This window comes from Oryctolagus cuniculus, chromosome 12 (genome assembly GCF_051225735.1).
Source record: "Oryctolagus cuniculus isolate XC-2025 breed Fujian yellow rabbit chromosome 12, ASM5122573v1, whole genome shotgun sequence".
Classification (NCBI taxonomy): Eukaryota; Metazoa; Chordata; class Mammalia; order Lagomorpha; family Leporidae; genus Oryctolagus; species Oryctolagus cuniculus.
Window position 1 is genome coordinate 9098124 of NC_142878.1, and position 18522 is coordinate 9116645.

The 18522-nt window shown below is 49.1% G+C and overlaps 1 protein-coding gene across 11 annotated transcripts in view; it reads left to right on the forward strand.

Moving 5' to 3' along the window:
* LRRC28 (leucine rich repeat containing 28) overlaps positions 1–18522 on the forward strand; it is a 136129-nt gene that overhangs the window by 109139 nt on the left and 8468 nt on the right. For 5 of the 11 annotated variants that reach the window (XR_016218724.1, XM_051822972.3, XM_051822974.3 and 2 more), the window contains 2 exons: positions 8996–9171; positions 11377–11536. The exons of 2 other annotated variants lie outside the window; for them this stretch is intronic. Coding sequence is in view for 4 of the 9 variants with exons in the window: in XM_051822972.3 (XP_051678932.1) it covers positions 8996–9171; positions 11377–11536 (336 nt within the window). In the remaining 5 variants the exon portion in view is untranslated. The remainder of the gene's footprint in view (positions 1–8995; positions 9172–11376; positions 11537–18522) is intronic. 4 more of the 11 variants (XR_016218722.1, XR_016218723.1, XR_016218721.1 and 1 more) reach the window with 2 other exon arrangements.

Here is an 18522-nt window from a genome sequence, read left to right on the forward strand (position 1 = left end):
ACCTGGACGAAGTTCTAGCCTCCTGGCTTCGGCTTGGGCAGCCCTGGCCATTGCGGCCATTTGGGGAGTGAACCAGTGAATGGACGATTTCTCTGTTTCTCCCCCTTCTCTGTAATTCTGCCTTTCAAAAAATAGTGAAATAAGTCTTATAAACACAATGAAGCCACCTTGTAGCATAGCAGGTTAAGCCACTGCCTGCTGTGTCAGCATCCCATGAGCACCAGCTTGTGTCCTGCTGCTCCACTTCGGATCCAGCTCCCGGCTAATGTGCCTGGGAAAGCAGTGGAAGAAGACCCAAGTGCGTGAGCACCTGTACCCACGTGGGATCCCCAGATAGAGCTCCAGGCTCCTGGCTTTGGCCTGACCCAGCCCTGACTGTTACAGCATTTTGGGGAGTGAACCAGCAGATGGAAGATCTCTCTCTCTCCCTCTCTCTGTAACTCTGCCTTTCAGATAAAAAAATTTTTTTATTAAAAAAAGAAATGGAAATTCTAGAATTAAAAATGCAGTATTTGAAATAAAATTTTTGCTTGATGGACATAATGGCAGAAAGGGTACAAATATGTAGAGGAAGTCAGTTGACTTGGAGGTAGATCAGTAGAAATGATCCAGTCTGAAGACACAGAGAAAAAAATGGAAAACAGAAATAACCGTAGACACAGAGAAGGACACAGAGTTTGCAGTTTGAGTCCAGCAGATACCATGAGAATCATCAAGGAGCAGCTACTGAGTGTGAGAAGGCTGGGGTTGCTGTCCCAGGAGAGGCAGAGACTTGGGCAGCAACAGCATCAAAAATGGCAGGAGCAATAACTTCTAAAAATTTCCTGAATCTGATGAAAGACATAAATTCACATTTCCAGGAAGCTCCGTGAACCCTGAGCAGGACACCGGTGAGCAGAGAAATCCTCGCCTGGGCAAAGCTGCCAAAAACAAAAGGTAACACCGCAAAGCAACCAGAGCAAAAGGAACCATTGCCAAGGAGCGACTAGAGAAAGACTGTTACGTCTCATCAGAAACTTTGAAGGCCAGACAACACGAAACAGCATTTTGAAAACGCTGAAGGAAACAAACAAATCAAGTCAGAATTACACATCCAGCAAACTGCCCTTCCAGAACGCAGGCAGAATGAGTGCACTCTCAGCTGTGGAAACCTCTGCCGATGCCAGCCGCCACACTCACATCACAGTCTGTGCTTCCTGGGTGGCTTAGGTTCCTTCCTTCATATCCCTCCCTCCCATTAGGCTTTTCCTTCTCGTTTAAACTAAAAAAGAAGAGAGTAAATGTGTCGCAGTCCTCACAGCCATGAACAAGTGGACGACTTAGTGCCCTTTTTGAAGAATAAAAGATGGTTCTTTGAGTGCTTTTGCTAAGGGAATTTAGACCAAATCTTTACTTTTTAACACATTGTTAATGTGAAAATACATGAGTTAATTTGCTAAATCACATACGTGTTGTGGAACATATATGTAGCAAAATCTCAATAGCAAGAGGATATTACCACTTAGCTTGTTGGGGGATAAATGTTGATTGACAGTTCTAAAATTACTGATTTGAAAGGAAATTGTCTACTAATTGCTGCAGATTCTCTCTATTAAGCCAAAGGCACTAACATTTGTAACAGATGTTGACTCATTTTAATAACACAGTTGAGGGTTCACTGCAAATCTTTTTTTGTAAATACCTTGGCATTTAAAATAATAAAAACTGCTGAGTTTTTATCGAAGATACTAGGGTTTAATAATCAACTAATTGTACCTCATGCCATGTGAACAGAAGCAGGGTGGGGCTTCCATCCCCTGGGCTGACAGGTCACTGCATTATGACTTCTGGTTTGGATGAGCCAGCAGGTGCCTCTCCGGGCCTTCTCTCTCTCTCTTGCCGTTCCCTTCCAGTTGCCTGGCAGGCTAGCCCGTGGGACCGTCTGACTCTGTGTGCCCTGTGCGTTCACACAGCTAGTCTGTGTTCGTATTGTCCCTGCCCCCTGGAGTGTCATCACCCTAATCTTAGTGTGTTCTAATAGAGAATGATAAAAACAAAGCACACCTGCAAATACCGCTTCGTGTCTGCTGTGTACCAGGCAAGGTGCTCACTGATTTATCTGCATTATTGCACAGAGTCCTCCCAGCAATCCCTGTGCTATTATCCCCATTTTGGAAATGAAGAAAATAAAGCTCAGGGAGATTAACTAGATTGGGGTCAGAAAGCAAGTCACTGGTAGTGTTACCATCTGCCTCCTTGCCTGTGCTCCTGACCCCTGCAGTGGGCATGCTGCCTCCCCCCCTCCTTTGTCTGGAATCGGGACTGCACTCGAGGGCATCCTCAACTCTTGCACTGGCCGCTTGGTCTCTCGTGCAGTCAGGAGAGGCTGCCCGAGGGACAGCTGAGATCCCTGCCGAATGAATGCTTCCCTTGCGGCCTGCTTCTGACCTAGCTGCAGCACCTCTTCCAGTGTTAACCACAGAGGCATTGAATAAAGGAATCTTTCAGGGAATTTAATTAACTTCTTACATGCAGTGGAGAAGGGTGGGAATGTCTGCAAAAAGCTGTTAAAGGGAAATTAGACTTTATATAAAACAAGGATCCACTTACTTGTTAATGTGAGCCTTTAGAATTGTTTAATCGGACACCTGTCTTTTTAATTATTAGAAACCAGGAGAGTTGGGGAAAATGTGGCCTTCCACTTTCTACGCCTCATCTTCTGTGTTGTGGAATTCTCTGGGCCTCGTCTGCGGAGCATTGACCCACAGTTGGGTTAAGAAGCAGCAACTGTTGGGACAGTAGCAGTGTGAAATAAATATTCACACTACATTTTAATTCTTTATGGCTTTGCTCGAAGTTCTTATACTGCAATGTGACCGTAAGGTTTAAATTAATGCTATTGCCTGACCATGTGCGTGTATCGTGGGTTCTGCTCACGTGACTGTGGGTCCAGGCCAGGACGGCAGGTTGGAGATGCAGGAGACTGTGGTACTGCGGCTTAAGTCTGCAGGCTCTGGAGGCAGAATCCCCTCCTCCCAGGAGGACCCCAGTCTCTGAAGGCCTTCGACTGATTGGATGGGGCGTCATCTGCTTGACTCAAGTCTGCTGACTTGCATGTTACTGTCATCTAAAAAGGCCTTCATAGTGGTAATTGGTAATTGACTGACAATTGACCAAGTATGTGGACACTTAGCCTTACCAAGTTCACACAAAAAATAAGACATTTCCCAAAATTCATTTTCTTCAATGCAGTCATCCTATTGGGGAACCACATACTGATATTTGTAGTGCTCAGATCTTAACCATTTCTCCTGGTCCTGAGACAGGGTTCCGGGGAACTTCCGGGTTTCTGGGTAACTTCCGTCTCCACACGTCCTAAATTCTAGAGATGGGAGCTGCTTTCTGCTGTTGTTAGTCTAAACCCCTATTAGTAGTTGAGAGCCCTCTTGCTGAGTTAGCACCTCTTGACAGTTGTTGCTGTTCGTATCCCTGGTGTGGTTTCTGACTCCTGGCTGGACTCTGACTCGGTGACATTCTGCCACGGAGTGCTGGGCACTGGCGCTGCTGGCAGGCACTAACCCAGCTTCAGACTGAGACTCACAGCTGGACTCAGTTCCCGAGATGCCTCCACTTTCAAGTCGTTCTTACTGCAAGCAGGAATAACAAACACCCCTTGGTGTGACAGGTTTACCAGGCTCCCACCTTCCTGTGTAGGCTCTGGAGACCAGTGTCCCTCCAGGGGGACAGGGGAGTCTCTAAGGAACCAGGTTTTAGTTTTACTTACCATTTCCTTTTTTTTTTTTTTTTTTTTTTTTTTTTTGACAGGCAGAGTGGACAGTGAGAGAGAGAGAGACAGAGAGAAAGGTCTTCCTTTGCCGTTGGTTCACCCTCCAATGGCCGCCGCGGTTGGCGCGCTGCGGCCGGCGCACCGCGCTGATCCGATGGCAGGAGCCAGGAGCCAGGTGCTTTTCCTGGTCTCCCATGGGGTGCAGGGCCCAAGCACCCGGGCCATCCTCCACTGCACTCCCTGGCCACAGCAGAGGGCTGGCCTGGAAGAGGGGCAACCGGGACAGAATCCGGAGCCCCTACCGGGACTAGAACCCGGTGTGCCGGCGCCGCTAGGCGGAGGATTAGCCTAGTGAGCCGCGGCGCCGGCCTTACTTACCATTTCCTTTAAAAAAAAAAAAAAAAACATCTATTTACTTATTTGAAAGAGTTAGAGAGAGAGAGAGAGAGAGAGAGATCTTCCATCCACTGGTTCACTCCCCAGATGGCCAGGACTGGGCCAGGCTGAAGCCAGTAGCTAGGAGCTTTTTCCAGGTCTCCCACATGGGTGGCAGGGGTCCAAACACTTGGGCCATCTTCTGCTGCTTTCTCAGGTGCATTAGCAGGGAGCTGGATCAGAAGCAGAATAGTGAGGAGTTGAACCAATGCCCATATGGGATACCAGCATTGCAGGTGGCACTTCACCCACTACGCCACACCAGCCCCTTTACTTACCCCTTCTACTCTGTTTCCTTTTATCAATTTCATCTTTTATGTCTATTAATAGCCTGCTCTTTTGATTTTTTTGCTTTGTTTTTTTTATTTTTCAACAGTGGCTATATTGATATGTAGTTGACATAATAATTGCACATACTTGAAGTTTAGAAACTGATAGGTTATGACCTATGAATACACCTGTGCAGTCATTGCTACAGCTAAGATAGCAAATATTTATCACCCCCAGTTTCTGTGCCCCTCAGAAATCGTCCCCTCTTATCCCTCCTCCCGCCTGCTGCCAGCCACTCATCTGTGTCTGTCCCTGCAGATTAATCTCCATTTTCTAGAGTTTTATACGAATGAATCAAATAATATACACTCTTTTCTTGGTTTGGCTTTATTTGCTCAGAAGATGACTGGTGTACATATCTGGGCTGTCATGTCTATCAGTCATTCATTTCTTTTTATTGAAAAGTAATATTTCATTACATGGATATACCACAGGTTGTCTCCATTCAGTTCATGGACATTTGTGTTGGTTCCAGTTTTTTACTTCATTGTAGATATACCTGCTCTGCACGTTTGTACACAGATTTTAATGGACCTAGACTTTCATTTCCTTGGATGAAATACTACAATAAGAGGTAGCTGGGTCATACAATATCTTTTTAAGGAACTGCCAGACTTCTTGAAATTAATTGTATAACTTTACATTCCCACTGGCAAGATGAAATTTTTAGTTCTCCCATGTTTTTCCCAGCACTTGGAATAATTAGTTTTTTATTCTACCCATTCTCATTGGTGTCATTTGCATTTCATTATGGTTTTAGATTGCATTTCTCTAGTGACCAAGGATGCATATCTTTTCTGCCCTCTAAAGTTCTGCTTTGGCATATGTCTGCTTAAATCATCTACTGATGTTTCATTGTGTCATCTGTGTTCTTACTGTTGAGTTATAGATTCTAGGTACAAGTTCTTTATCATATAAGTGCTTTACAAATATTTTCTCCTAGCTTATCTCTTCATTTCCTTAAGAAGGCCTTTCATTCTTCTTTTTTTTTTTTTTTTTTCCCTGACAGGCAGAGTTAGACAGTGAGAGAGAGACAAAGGTCTTCCTTCAGTTGGTTCAACCACAAATGGCCGCTACGGCCGTCTCTGTGTTGATCCGAAGCCAGGAGCCAGGTGCTTCCTCCTGGTCTCCCATGCGGGTGCAGGGCCCAAGCACTTGGGCGATCCTCCACTGCCTTCCTGGGCCACAGCAGAGAGCCGGACTGGAAGAGGAGCAACCGGGACAGAATCAGGTGCCCCAACCGGGACTAGAACCTGGGGTGTTGGCACCGCAGCCAGAGGATTAGCCAAGTGAGCCGCAGCGCCAGCCCAAGAAGGCCTTTCAAAGAGCAGATATTTTATATTTTGATGAAGTCTAGTTTATCAGTTTGCTCCTTTATGGATCATACTTTTAATGTAACCCAAGGTCACAAAGATTTTTTTTCCTATGTTTTAATCTAGAAGTTGTGTGGGTTTAGTTTACTTAAGTCCGTGATCCATTTTGAGTTCATCTGTATGGTACAAGGTGTGACTGGAGTTCCTTTCTTTGCCTGTGGATATACAGTTGGTCCAATACCCATTTTTGAAAATACTGCACTTTCTGTACTATATTGTATTTCTACTGATGCCAAGAGCTTGTCCATCTATGTGTGAGTCTGTTTCTGGATCCTCTGTCTGCACCATGGATCTATTTGTTTTGACACCTGTACCACTCTGTCTGTTATTAAGCTTCCATCGTAATACAGTGACGTTACTCTTCCAAATTCTTCTTCCAAATTGTTTTGGCTATTTTAGTTTTTCACATTTCTGTATGACTTTTACAATCAGGTTTTCAATATATATTTTTAAAAGTTTTTGAATATGTATAATTTATAGATCAATTTGGGGAGAAGTGTGTCTTCTATCCCATTATCACAGTGAATATCTTCATTTCTTAGCAGTATATTATAGTTTTGTAGATTGCATTGAATTTCCTACATACAGAATCATATCTTGTAGATAAAGACAATTTTATTTCTTTCTTCCAAATCTAGTTACCTTTTTATTTCTTTTTCTTGCTTTATTGCAATGAGCTGGGTAAAAGCTCCAGTAGAGTGTTAAGTATAAGTGGTGAAAACCAATGTGTTTGTCATACTGCTGAACTTTCAGAGAGAGAGAAGTCAACCTTCCAGCATTAAGTATAATTTTAACTGATAATTTTTCATAGGTTTCTGTGATCAGATGAGGATATTACTACTGGTTTGCTGAGACTTTAAAAATTAGGAATGGATGTTAACTGTGTTAGAAGCTTTTTCTACACCTAATAAAATAATTATATAGTTTTTTTAAAGTCGTTAATGACTTAAAAATGACATTGGTTTTCTAATGACATTGGTTTTCCTTTTCCTTTTTCTTTTTTTTTTTTTTAACTTATTTGACAAGTAGAGTTAGACAGTGAAAGAGAGAAACATAGAGAAAGGTCTTCCTTCTGTTGGTTCACCCCCCAAATGGCCGCTACAGCCAGCACAGTGCCGATCCAAAGCCAGGAGCCAGGTGCTTCCTCCTGGTCTCCAACACGGGTGCAGGCGCCCAATCATCTGGGCCATCCTCCACTGCTTTCCCAGGCCACAGCAGAGAGCTGGACTGGAAGAGGAGCAGCCGGGACTAGAACCGGCGCCCATATGGGATGCCGGCGCCGCAGCCAGAGAATTAGCCAAGTGAGCCATGTCGCTGGCCCCTGGTTTTCTAATATTAATGCAATCTTGCATTAATAAAGTAAACTTTATTTGTTTAGAGTGACTTTATACATTGTTGAATTCAGTTTGCTAAAATTTTGTTTATAATTTTGCCAGTTCATCAGTGATTTCTCTCATTTTTTGCTATTTGTTTTCTGGCTTGTTTTCTGGTATCAGGATAATGCTGGAGCCATGGAATGAGTTGAGAAAGAGCTGGGAACTATGCCAACATTTGCAATTTCTTTTAAGAGTTTGTATGCAACATTTCTTCTTTAAATGTTTGATAGGATATACCACTGCCACCATCTTAAGTCTGAAGTTTTCTTTGTGGAAAGATTTTCAGCTACAAATTCAACTTCTTCAGTAGAGATAGGGCTGTTCAGCATACATGATTCTTGAGTAAGCTTTAGTAATTTGTCCCTTTCAAGGACTTTGTATTGGCATAAAGTTCCATTTTACCTTTTTATTACCCCAGAATCTGGGTGATGTCACCTTTCTCATTCCTGATAACGGTCATCTGTGCCTTCTCTCTGACTAGTCTGGCTAGAGGTTATCAATTTTATTGATCTGCTTAAAGATTCAGCTTTTGTTTTTATTGATTTTTCTGTTTTCTTGTTTTCTACCTCACTGACTTCTTGAGGCTCTCTGTTCTATTTAGTTAGGGCTTAATTTGCTCTTTTATTTCTAGTTTCTTTAGGTAAAAACCAAAACATGTCTTTCATCTATGCGGTAATAATTACAGAGATTATTATCGTGACCTTTGCATCAGTGCTAACATCATCCGGTCTTGATGGATCGTATGGTTTTTCTCCTCACTGTAGGTCGTAGTTTTCTACTTAGTCGCAAACCAGGTACTTTTTTTTGGTTGCTAGACAGTATGACCCACCATGTTGAGTGCTGGATACTTCGTGTTCTGTAACTATCCTTGATCCATCTTCTGGGGCACGGTGAAGACACTTGAACAGCTGGGCCTCTCTGGTCTGGCTTTCCATGGTGCTCCTCCCCTCTGCTGGGCTCAGACCCCTCTGTCAGTCACTCTACCAGGACCCCTGAGCCCCGCCTCCAGGTCTGAGCGGGTGAACAGGCTCTCACTCCCCGCAGCCCCGTGCAGGCGGTGGGCAGGGCGCCCCGCCGTTCCTTCTGGTGGCCCCGTGCGGGTCTCACGCAGCGGCCTCACCCTGCTGACCAGTCCTCAGCCGAGCGCCCAGGAGGCCCCTCCGCAGGTCTCTGGGGCTCTCGCTGCGGGCACCCGCTCCCCCGAGGCTGTGTCCCCCAGACTCTCAGCTCCTGGCACCCGCTGGTCGTCCCTGGGGCCCCGACCCCAAGTCTCCGCCTCCCTTCAAGGCGTGGGCACAGGAGCCTCTCTGATTATCCCGTGCAGTGGCTATCGCTCCCCGCACCCTGCTGTCTTGGGCACGAGGCAGACTAGTGGGCCCACGCCCCATCTTGTGCGGGTTTAATTCTGTGACACCAAGGCACATAACTGAACAGAGCACTTGTCTGCCCTTTAATTTTGGACGTTTCGAACAACAGAGATTTGGACAGGGTTGCACAGTCTGCAAAAACAGAAGTTGGGTGCACGCAGCCCCTCGGCCGGCCTTGGCTGCGGCTGGCCCCCAGGTTGAGGGAGTGACTTCCGTCCGGGGCAGGGCGGCTTCCGGGCCGGGGGCCTGAGGGACCCGGATGTCGCGGTGCCCGCGGGGCGGCCGGAAGCGCGCTGCCCCGCGTCTGGGCCGCGTCGCTCATGCCACTGTGGTGTGTGTCGTCCCCAGCTGCGGCGCCCCCCTCCACGTCCCCGAGGTGAAGCTGCTTTCCTTTTCCTCCGGGCAGCTGACCGTGTCCCTGCCGGCCGAGGTGAAGGCCATCGGGACGGAGAGTGACCGCGTGCTGCCGCTGCAGGAGCTGGCCATGAGACGCCTGCACCACGCGCACCGCGGCTTGCGGACAGGTAGGCCGTGTCCCTGCTTGTGGTACTCCAGAGACCGGGGGAGGCGCTCGCCTCCGCTGGTCACTCCCAGATGCCCGCACACCGGGCGGGTGACCGGAGCGGCCCTGGGCCTGAAGCCGCGCCCAAGGGGCCGGCGCGTGCCGATGGCCACCGGGCGGACACGGCGGCGTCCCCGCGCTGCCTGTCCGGCTTCCGTCGTAAAATATGTTAGCGTGACAACGCGGCTAACAAAACTTACCGTTTGTAGCATAAATATTTTGTTTGTTTATTTGAGAGGCAGAGTTAGAGAGAGACAGAAAGGTCTCCATCCGCCGGTTCACGCCCCGGGTGGGCGCAGCGGCCGGAGCAGGAGCTTCTCCGGGTGTCCCGCGTGGGCGCGGGGCGCCAGCACTCGGCCGTCCTCCACTGCCCTCCGTGGCCGGAGCAGAGAGCCGGATCCGACTCGGAGCGGCCGGGACACTCACTGGCGCCCGCGTGGGAGGCCGGCGCCGCGGGCCGAGGCTTGGCCTGCTGCTCCAGTGCGGGCCCCCCTTGTACCATCCGCGAGTCACTCGGAGTCCTTTCGCGGAAGAGAAAACGTACTAGTTTGGCAATGCCGATTCCTTCGTCACTCCCCACCCGCATAGAGGATTCACAGAATGCAGGCTTTGGGCACAAAGGAGGTGGCTGACCCGGGGCACTGGTGTTTGAGGCCGGCTGTTTGGTTGGGTGGGAGGAGCCAGCGGATTTGGGGAGAACAGCCAGGTGCGCTCCCTGCGGAGCAGGCTTTGGCCTTGCGGCCTCCTGGCATCTGGGAGACGTGGGGAGGAGACGCTCAGGGCCGCTGGCCTGCTCTCTACCGCCAGCTCTCTCGGGAGGGACTTGCCAGTGCACACACTTCGTCAGCTTGTGGGGTTTAGAGCCGAAAGGCTGTAAGGAACTAGGCAAGGGTAAAAAGAAAAACTCATTGCAAGTGTTTTTAAAGCTGTGAAATGTCTTTACCTAAAGGAAAAAAAATCCATACAAGAGTACCTAACATCAGCCCTCCAGGAATGCCTCGTACAAAGCTAGGTTGTCTTAAAGTAAACGGAAAACCGCGTTTGCTCACCCGTGAGTACGCTGCATTTTCCTGAATCGGGACACATGAGAAAGCAGGAAGCTAATTATTTCCTTCCAACGCGAGTGGATAACTTGTGTACTCACCTCCTTGTGAGCATTCCTGTCTCTGCAGGATGTTGCTCATCCTTAGAAACCCAGTGTGGGCCGGTGCCGCGGCTCCCTAGGCTAATCCCCGCCTGCAGCGCCGGCACCCCGGGTTCTAGTCCCGGTCGGGGCGCCGGATTCTGTCCCGGTTGCCCCTCTTCCAGGCCAGCTCTCTGCTGTGGCCCGGGAGTGCAGTGAAGGATGGCCCAAGTGCTTGGGCCCTGCACCCGCGTGGGAGACCAGGAGAAGCACCTGGCTCCTGCCTTCGGATCAGTGCAATGCACCAGCTGCAGCACGTTGGCCGCAGCGGCCATTGGAGGGTGAACCAACGGCAAAGGAAGACCTTTCTCTCTGTCTCTCTCTCTCATTGTCCACTCTGCCTGTCAATAAATAAATAAATAAATAAAGCCCAGTGTGAAGTTGTGTTCCAGACCAGACTGCCGGGGCCACCGGGCTGTGTTGCCTGAGACGGCTGTTCTGGGTAGCTCAGACCAAGCAGGGGAGGAAGAGCCCTGATTTTAGTACTGATGGCCCCTGGGAGGGAGACAGAAGCTTGGTTTCCGTGTTTTCCATCTTCTTTGATATCTTGCTTCTCATTCTTTTCAATGAACATGACTTAGCCTGATTGATGCTTGATGGACTAATTGCCCAACAGACGTGGAGAGCACGTCAGGGAAGTCAGTCCTGTCCTTTTTGAATGCTCTGGCTCCTGTCAGAGCTTCTAGAACGTTCTCTGAGTAATTGAAGACTTTCTGATCTTTGTTCTTAAAGAATATTTGACCCCACTCTTTCCTGGCTTGCTCTGTAGTACGGCTGCTGGTTGGGCTGCTCTGAAAGAGCGGACTATGTTTTCCTTTAGCATCAAAAATGTAAAATAATCCATCCAAATATTCGATGTTTACTCAGTGCCCATCAGCTTTGAACACGACACTGCTCTTACTTGGAAACAAAGGGGAATATTTTAAGAAGCCATTTAAGGAAATCTGATTTTTAACTGTGTGTGATTTTCTCTTTATGTTCCAGATTTGAACTTTCTGTCTCCAGTCTCATTACCCAGAAGCCTCCTGGAACTGCTGCACTGCCCCCTGGGGCACTGTCACCGGTGTAGCGAGCCCATGTTCACCATCGTCTACCCCAAGCTCTTTCCCCTGAGAGAGACGCCCATGGCCGGGCTGCACCAGGGGTAATCTTGCTAAGTGGGCACCAGGGTGCTGGGCGGGGCTGCCTGTGGGGAGCGGGGGCCGCGCAAGGCATTAAGTCAGCAGCTTTCAGGGAGCGTAATCTGCTTCCTGGGATTCAGCAAATGCAGGTTTCAGCGTCACGGTAACACTGGGCTTCCGTGTATTAATTTTTGGTCATAGACAGAAAAGTCACATTGGATATATTGTTTAGAGTAGCGCGTTCTTTGTGGGAATGTTTTCCTGCCATTCCCCAGTTCACAATTACCTTCAGGCAATAAGGGATGCAAGAAAAAAAGTTGTAATGGGACAAGCCCTGCCCTTCTATTTAACTGGCATGACTGACGTGTGTGTGTGCGTGTGCACATGAATGTGTGCCGTGTTTCTGTTTTGAATTTATCACCTTCCAAATGGCATTCTCGTGCCACTCTATTTCTTGGCAGAATACCTTGAATTTGCTAAGAATATTCACTAAGTAAAACCCCACTGTTGGTACTGTGGTTAAAAAAAAAAAAAAAAAAAAGACCAGACTGTTAAAGATAGGATATCATATGAAAATTCCTGCATGTCCATGCCCCTTATGTATTTTTCTAAGTTTGAATTACTTTTAGTTTAAAAAAAATACTGTGTACCTCAAGCGTGGGGTTCTGGGGCGAGCGCGTTTTCCGGATAACGTAGGCTTCTTCCCTCCTTGCTGCCCAGAGGCTTTCTGTTGCAGTGGTCTTAATAGAAGCCTCTCCAAGATCTTGGCTGAATTCTTGCAAGATAGGCAGTGTGGTGCGGTGTTCAGAGCGTGGCCTTCGCAGCTGATAGGCCTGGCTCTGGTGCTGTGAGACGTGGGCGGGCTGTTAGCCTCTCTCAACTGCTGCACTTGGAGCCTTGAAGCGGGGACTGAACAGCCTGTATGCTGGGGCCATTGTGAGCCCCAGAGATGGCGAAGGCAACGCCTGGCGTGGAAACGACACCGAGTGGTGTTGCCACTTCCATCTCCCTGCCCAGGCCCTCCCCAGCCATGTGTAGCTTTTGCTTGCTCTGGATAATTCCATTTTGCAATACTTTCAGTTCCTGTTTCAATTTTCAGTGTCTTTAATGTCTTCTGCTTGCAGGAGCCCTGCTCCAAACCTTCCTAGTTTGGTACTTCTAATCTTCGGTGATCAGATAGCCAAATTTTGTGGAATTGCATTTAAATTAAGAGTCAGAGGGCTGAGCCTGGTTCCAAGTGTATCTACTACATAAATAAAGTTAGCAATGAAGTAGACAGCCCAGTGACAAGCAGTAGCGCGTAGTGGTCAAGTGCACAGGCTCTGATTCCAGCTCCTGCACTGGGAGACCTAAGACAGACTCCTGAGCGTCTCTGAGCTCAGTGTTGTCATCAGTAAACCGACGCTGACAGCTGCTTGATGAGGGCATTGTGAGGAGCCCAGGACAGGGCTGGAGTGCACTGCATGCCAAGTCAACTGTTATCTGTTAGTGTCTGCTTTGTAGCCAGCAACTTGTTAATTTCTGAATTGTGTTGTGTGGTTAGCAAATGATCTTGAAATTGGCAAGATGCCATTAGAGGAAAGTCTTAGTTCCTTAAGCGGCAGTTAAAAATCCGTGTGCACTGTTACTGTACACCCTTCTGTAGAAGACGTACCCTTAGTGGAGACAGGAAAGTGTAAATGCAGCCGTGTGGTAGGGTTCCATCAGTAGGGATCAGTTTCTAAATATCCATTTAAAGCATACGCTTTCTTTTCATTATGTCATTCATTTATGGAAACAAAGTGGGTTCCGCACTGAAGACTGATCACTATGTGAAATTTGGAGGACGTATCCAGTGTGTGCATTTCCTGTTTACTGCAACTGGCCCCCCTGCTATAACCTAGAACTCAGCACGAATAACCGTACGTTGTTTCAGAACACGGACGTGATAGTGCTAACTTCGTAAAATGAGCTTATGGAGAACAAAGGGCTTGGGCAGTGTCCTTTTGTGGAGCAAAGGCAGGGCGACCGTGTTTACAGCAGAGGTGAAATGCCGAGGTAGAGACGTGGCTTTCTGTGGACAGTCAGGGCTGGGGGCTGAAATGGAGCGTTTGTGGCTTTCATTTCATCCGCCAGGCTGTGTTCGGCCCATGTTGCCATGGAGATTGTATTCAAAGCATTGACTTCGTGTCTGCCACGCTCTTGAGAGGACTTGCTTTTGTAACTGAAAAATCAGATACTTGAATCTCCAATAGCTTGTTGCTGAAAATAAAATCAGTATAATTAAAATTTTAAATTAATTGTTTATTATAAAGGCAAAGAGAGATCTTCCATCCTGTGGTTCAATCCTCAGATGCCTGCAACTGCTGGGGCAGGTTCAGGCCAAAGCTGGGAGCCAGGAACTCAGTCTGGGTCTCCCATGTGGGTGGGCGGGGCTCAGGGACTGAGCCGTCCCTGCTGCCTCCCAGGGTGTGCGTTAGCAGGAGGCTGGAATCGGAAGCAGAATCAGGACTCCAGCCTGGTCCCTCCGATGGGGGCATAGGTGTGTCAAGCAGTGTCTTCACTGCTGTGTGGAACACCCACTCTGAGTATGTGTGGTATCATAAACTCTAAAAGGCCTTGGTAATAAAATTGTTAAGTGATCTAATATGTCCAGTTAAGTTAGCATTGCTTGTCAAAACATAATACACTGTATCAGCCAATATCTAACTCGGTGTGGTTACGTGGCATTATTTTAAAGAGGCATATTAATATTCTTCTAAGCAAATTCCATGAAGTGTGAGTTTCAAGCTAAGTTTAACAGAGTGAACTGAAAAGAAATTACAGCGCGAACCAGTGGATAGAAGAGATTCTCTCTCTCGCCCTCGCTCTGCCTTTCAAATAAATAAATGCACCCTTTTAAAAAATAACTACAGAGCTTAAGAAAAATCACAGTATTTTTGCTTCAGCAATAAGTCCCCAAACCTTTAAGTATATACAGCAAGGAAAAATGACTTGTAAATTCATTAGTTTTATCCTACAGACATAGTGAATTTTCGGTCCCTAAACTTACTGTTTTAAAATGGAGAAATCCAGGTTAAGAGGATTTTTTATTAGTAGACCATCACAGGTCTTTTGGCCTTTCCCTAGAGTGTTTGAATCTCACAAGGTCTCCGTTTCCCTATAGGCAGTCAGGCTACCCAGCGTTTCTCAGGAGCAGGGATGCCGGGCCATGATCCACAGTCTCGGAGTCGTAGACAACAGAGACGTGTTGTCCCACGGTTCAGGGCGTTTGGAAGTCAGGACATCTCGGCCTGGTTGGTCCTGTCCGAGGCCGTGAGGGAAGGGTCCTGCCAGCCCCTCTCCTGGGCTAGCAGATGAAGATCTTGTCCCCTCCCATCATCTTCCCTCAATGCATGCCTGTCTCTGTATCCAAATTTCCCCATTTTAGAAGGGCACTAGTCATGGGCTGGTGTTGTGGTATAGCAGGTAAGTTACCGCTATAATGCCAGCATCCCATATGGGCGCCGGTTCATGTCCCAGATGCTCCACCTCCGATCCAGCTCCTGTAATGGCCTGGGAAAGCAATGGAAGATGGCTGAAGTACTTGGACCCTTGTCACCCCCATGGGAGGCCCAGATGGAACTGCTGGCTCCCGGCTTCGGCCTGGCTCAGTGCTGGCTGTTGCAGCCATCTGGGGGGTGAACCAGTAGTTGGAAGATCTCACTCTCTCTCTGTCCTTCTCAATCTATAACTCTGCCATTCAAATATAGATACATTGTAAATCAGCAGTCACACTGGACTAGGGCCCACCCCAGTGGCCCCATCTGACTGCACTCCTCGTCTGCAGAGACACAGCTGTCAGGTGGATCTCCATAGGAGCCTGGGCAGCCATAACCAACGGTCTGTGCTGGCTGGCTTGAAATTATTTCATCACAGCTCCAGAGGATAGAAGACTGAAACCGGGGTGCCGTTGGGGTGCTGCTGCGTGCTGTCTCGGGCCAGCGTCCTGCTGTGTCCTCGCTTGGCAGAGCGAGCAGATGTGGTCACACATGCTGTCTGGTGTCTCTTTACGAGGGCCCTCATACCATCATGGGAATCTCACGCTCATGACCTTATTTCCACCTTCCTGGCTCCCAGAGCCTCTCCCTCCAAATACCATTCCACTGAGGCACAGAACGCAGCCTGTGGTGCAGCTGGCCTCTCTATACGTGGGCTTCATAGCCGTAACTCCACACCCATGGGTTCAACCAGCCATATCCGGGGGAACTGCAGCACTGCACATGTATAGTGTACAGACTTTCCTAAGCAAGACAGCACAGCCACTCTACACGGCGTTCGCATTCTGTTAGGTGTTGTCTAGAGATGATTTAAGGTTACGAGAGGAAGTGCGTGGGCAAGATGCAAATACTATACCATTTTACCTAAGTGACCTGAGCGTCTGCAGATTCCGGTGCACGCGGGTGCCCCAGACCCATTCCCCTGATGTCCCGAGGGACTTCAGTCACGATTCTAGACACTGAGGGTTAGGACTGCAGCCTGGATTTTTGAGGGTCTGTAATTCAACCCGTAACACTCTACTACTCTCAGTCCTCCTGCCAGGGAAGGAGGAAACCCAAGTGCTTCCCCGTCTGACATGGTCAGGACAGTCCTAGTACCCTTGCTGACCAGAGCGTGCAAGTTGCTCCGCACCACCATCTCCTGGGACTGCGGGTTAGAAGCGGTGCATTGTCCCCTGTACTTAGGACTGGCCCCCTTCATAGCTGGCCCTCTCAATCCCACGGGGGGCTGAAGTATGGGCTGGAAGTCCCAGCCCTCTGGTCCTGCCCTGATCTTTCTGGGAGCCCTCATCTCGTTAACTCATCTCGTTAACATTCTGAAGACTCTCACCACACAGGAGATTCCAAGGGTTTTAGGAGCTGTGTGTCAGGACCAAATAGAGTTTCATGATATCACACCCTCCAAAACTCGTGTGTCTCACGCACCGAATAAATTCAGCCCATCCCAACATCCTCGGAAGTCCTAACCTATTCCAGCCATCAGCTCGTAAGCTCAGGATCTCATCACGAAAGTCAGGTAAATAAGGTCTAGCATCTGCTTCCCGTGCACGGTGGTGAGACGGACAGGGGATAGCACACCTTCCTGTTCCAACTGGAAGACACTGTGAGGGCCCCAGACAAGCCCAGCACCCAGAAGGGCAGTTCCTGTGAGATTTGAAGGCTTGGCTCCAGGCTCCCCACTCACCTTTGAGGCTAACGCACATTGGCTCCGTCTGACCCTTGTCTTCACTGCCCCCCAGCTGCCCCGTTCAGGCCCCGCTGGTGGCATCTCTGCTGAAACGGTTGATGGGTCCGCCGTCACAGCCCATTGTCTGGCCACTCCCTTGCTGTCCTCGCCTGCAGCTGGGAGTCGGGCAGATCTGTGAGGTTCTGGTTCCTTTTTCGTAGTAATTCCCTTGATTTCAACAGGAAGAACAGGGCTCTCCCTGCAGCCCTTGACCTCAGTCTCCACAGCCGAGTACCCAAGACGTCCCACACTGCGCTCCGTCCTGCAGCTCGCTGTCCAGGCAGGACTCTGCCCCCTGGAGCAGGCTCGCCGTGGCCCTGCTCCCCGCCACGTGTGCCTCGGTTCTGTCTTTGGCTTCACCCGGCGCGCCGCGGCAGCCTCGCCAGCCTCTCTTCAGGATGGTGGATCCTTCACCACAGACAGTGGAGACTCTCTCGCTCCCCTGACCTTCCTGTCTGCTTTATTCCTGCCGGGTCTCTTCAGGCCCAGGCATGTTCTGCTTTCTGTCCTGCACCTCCCAGCCCTTCCAGCCTCTCCCCGTCACCCCGGGTCCAAGCCACTTGCGCGTGTCTGGGTGTTTGGTGCAGTGCCACCTCACTCCCCAGGAGCAAAACCGCTAGACTCTTTCCTCCCAGGTTGAGAGAAGGAAGGGGGCACAGAAGGAAAGAGGGGCTGATTCGAAGGAATCGGCTCTCCTAATCGTGGGGTTGGCAGGTTTCAAACTGCAGGGCAAACCGGCCGCACACAGGGAAGTTCAGGGGAGAGCTGAGGTTGCAGTGCTGAGTCTGAGTTCTGCAGGGCAGCTGGCAGGGAGACGCTGGCATGTGGCTCGGTGGGTTAAGCGGCAACGCGGGTGTCCACGTGAGTCCTGGCCGCTGCACTTCCTGTCCAGCTCCCTGCTGCCTGTTGTAACCCAGGCAGGCCTCTTGAGGGAAAGAATGCCTTCTGCTTCTGCCTCTCTTCTGCTGCTTGGCTCTCTAGACCCCTACTAAGTAGAAGACACCCACCCACCCAGTGGAGGGACCTCTGCTCTCCTGGGGCCTGCTGGTTTGAATAACGGTCTCATCTAGAAAAGACATGTTCACAGCGTCATCCAGGACTGGCGTTTGCCTGTGCAGCCGAGTGACACAGCCTAACCAAGCTGCCCCATAAAGTGAACCCTTACAGGTGTTTGGGAGGTCTTGCTTAAACTTAACTCCGGGAGCTGCGTGATTCTTTCCACATTGCCAAGTTGGGCGTTAACCATAACACATACAACATTGTGCCTTTGGGCGCTGGTGTGGTGATGCCTCTGCTGTTGTCCAGTCAGGTCCTGAGAGGCAATGGAAGGAACTCCCTGGTCTCAGAAGCCGAGAGATCCTCCTGGGAAGTAGATGAGTGTTACTGTTAGGTCCGGGCCTTCGAATGGCATGCTTGAGGCCTTCCCCATGGCCCCACCTAACACCATTCCCATTCTGTAGGAAACTGAAGGTCTGAAGTTTGAGCATTGGCAGTCTGGCTGCAACTCTGTATTTTTTTTTTTAAAGATTTATTTTTTTTAAAAAGTTACACAGAGAAAGGGAGAGACAGACAGGTCTTCCATCTGCTGGTTTACACCCTAGGTGGCCACAAGGGCTGGGACTGCACCAGGCCAAAGCCAAGAACCAGGAGCTTCTGGGTCTCCCACATGGGTGTAGGAACCCTAACACTTGGGCCGTCTTCTGCTGCTTTTCCCAGTCCATTAGCAGGGAGCTGGATCAGAAGTGGAGTAGCTGGGTTATGAACC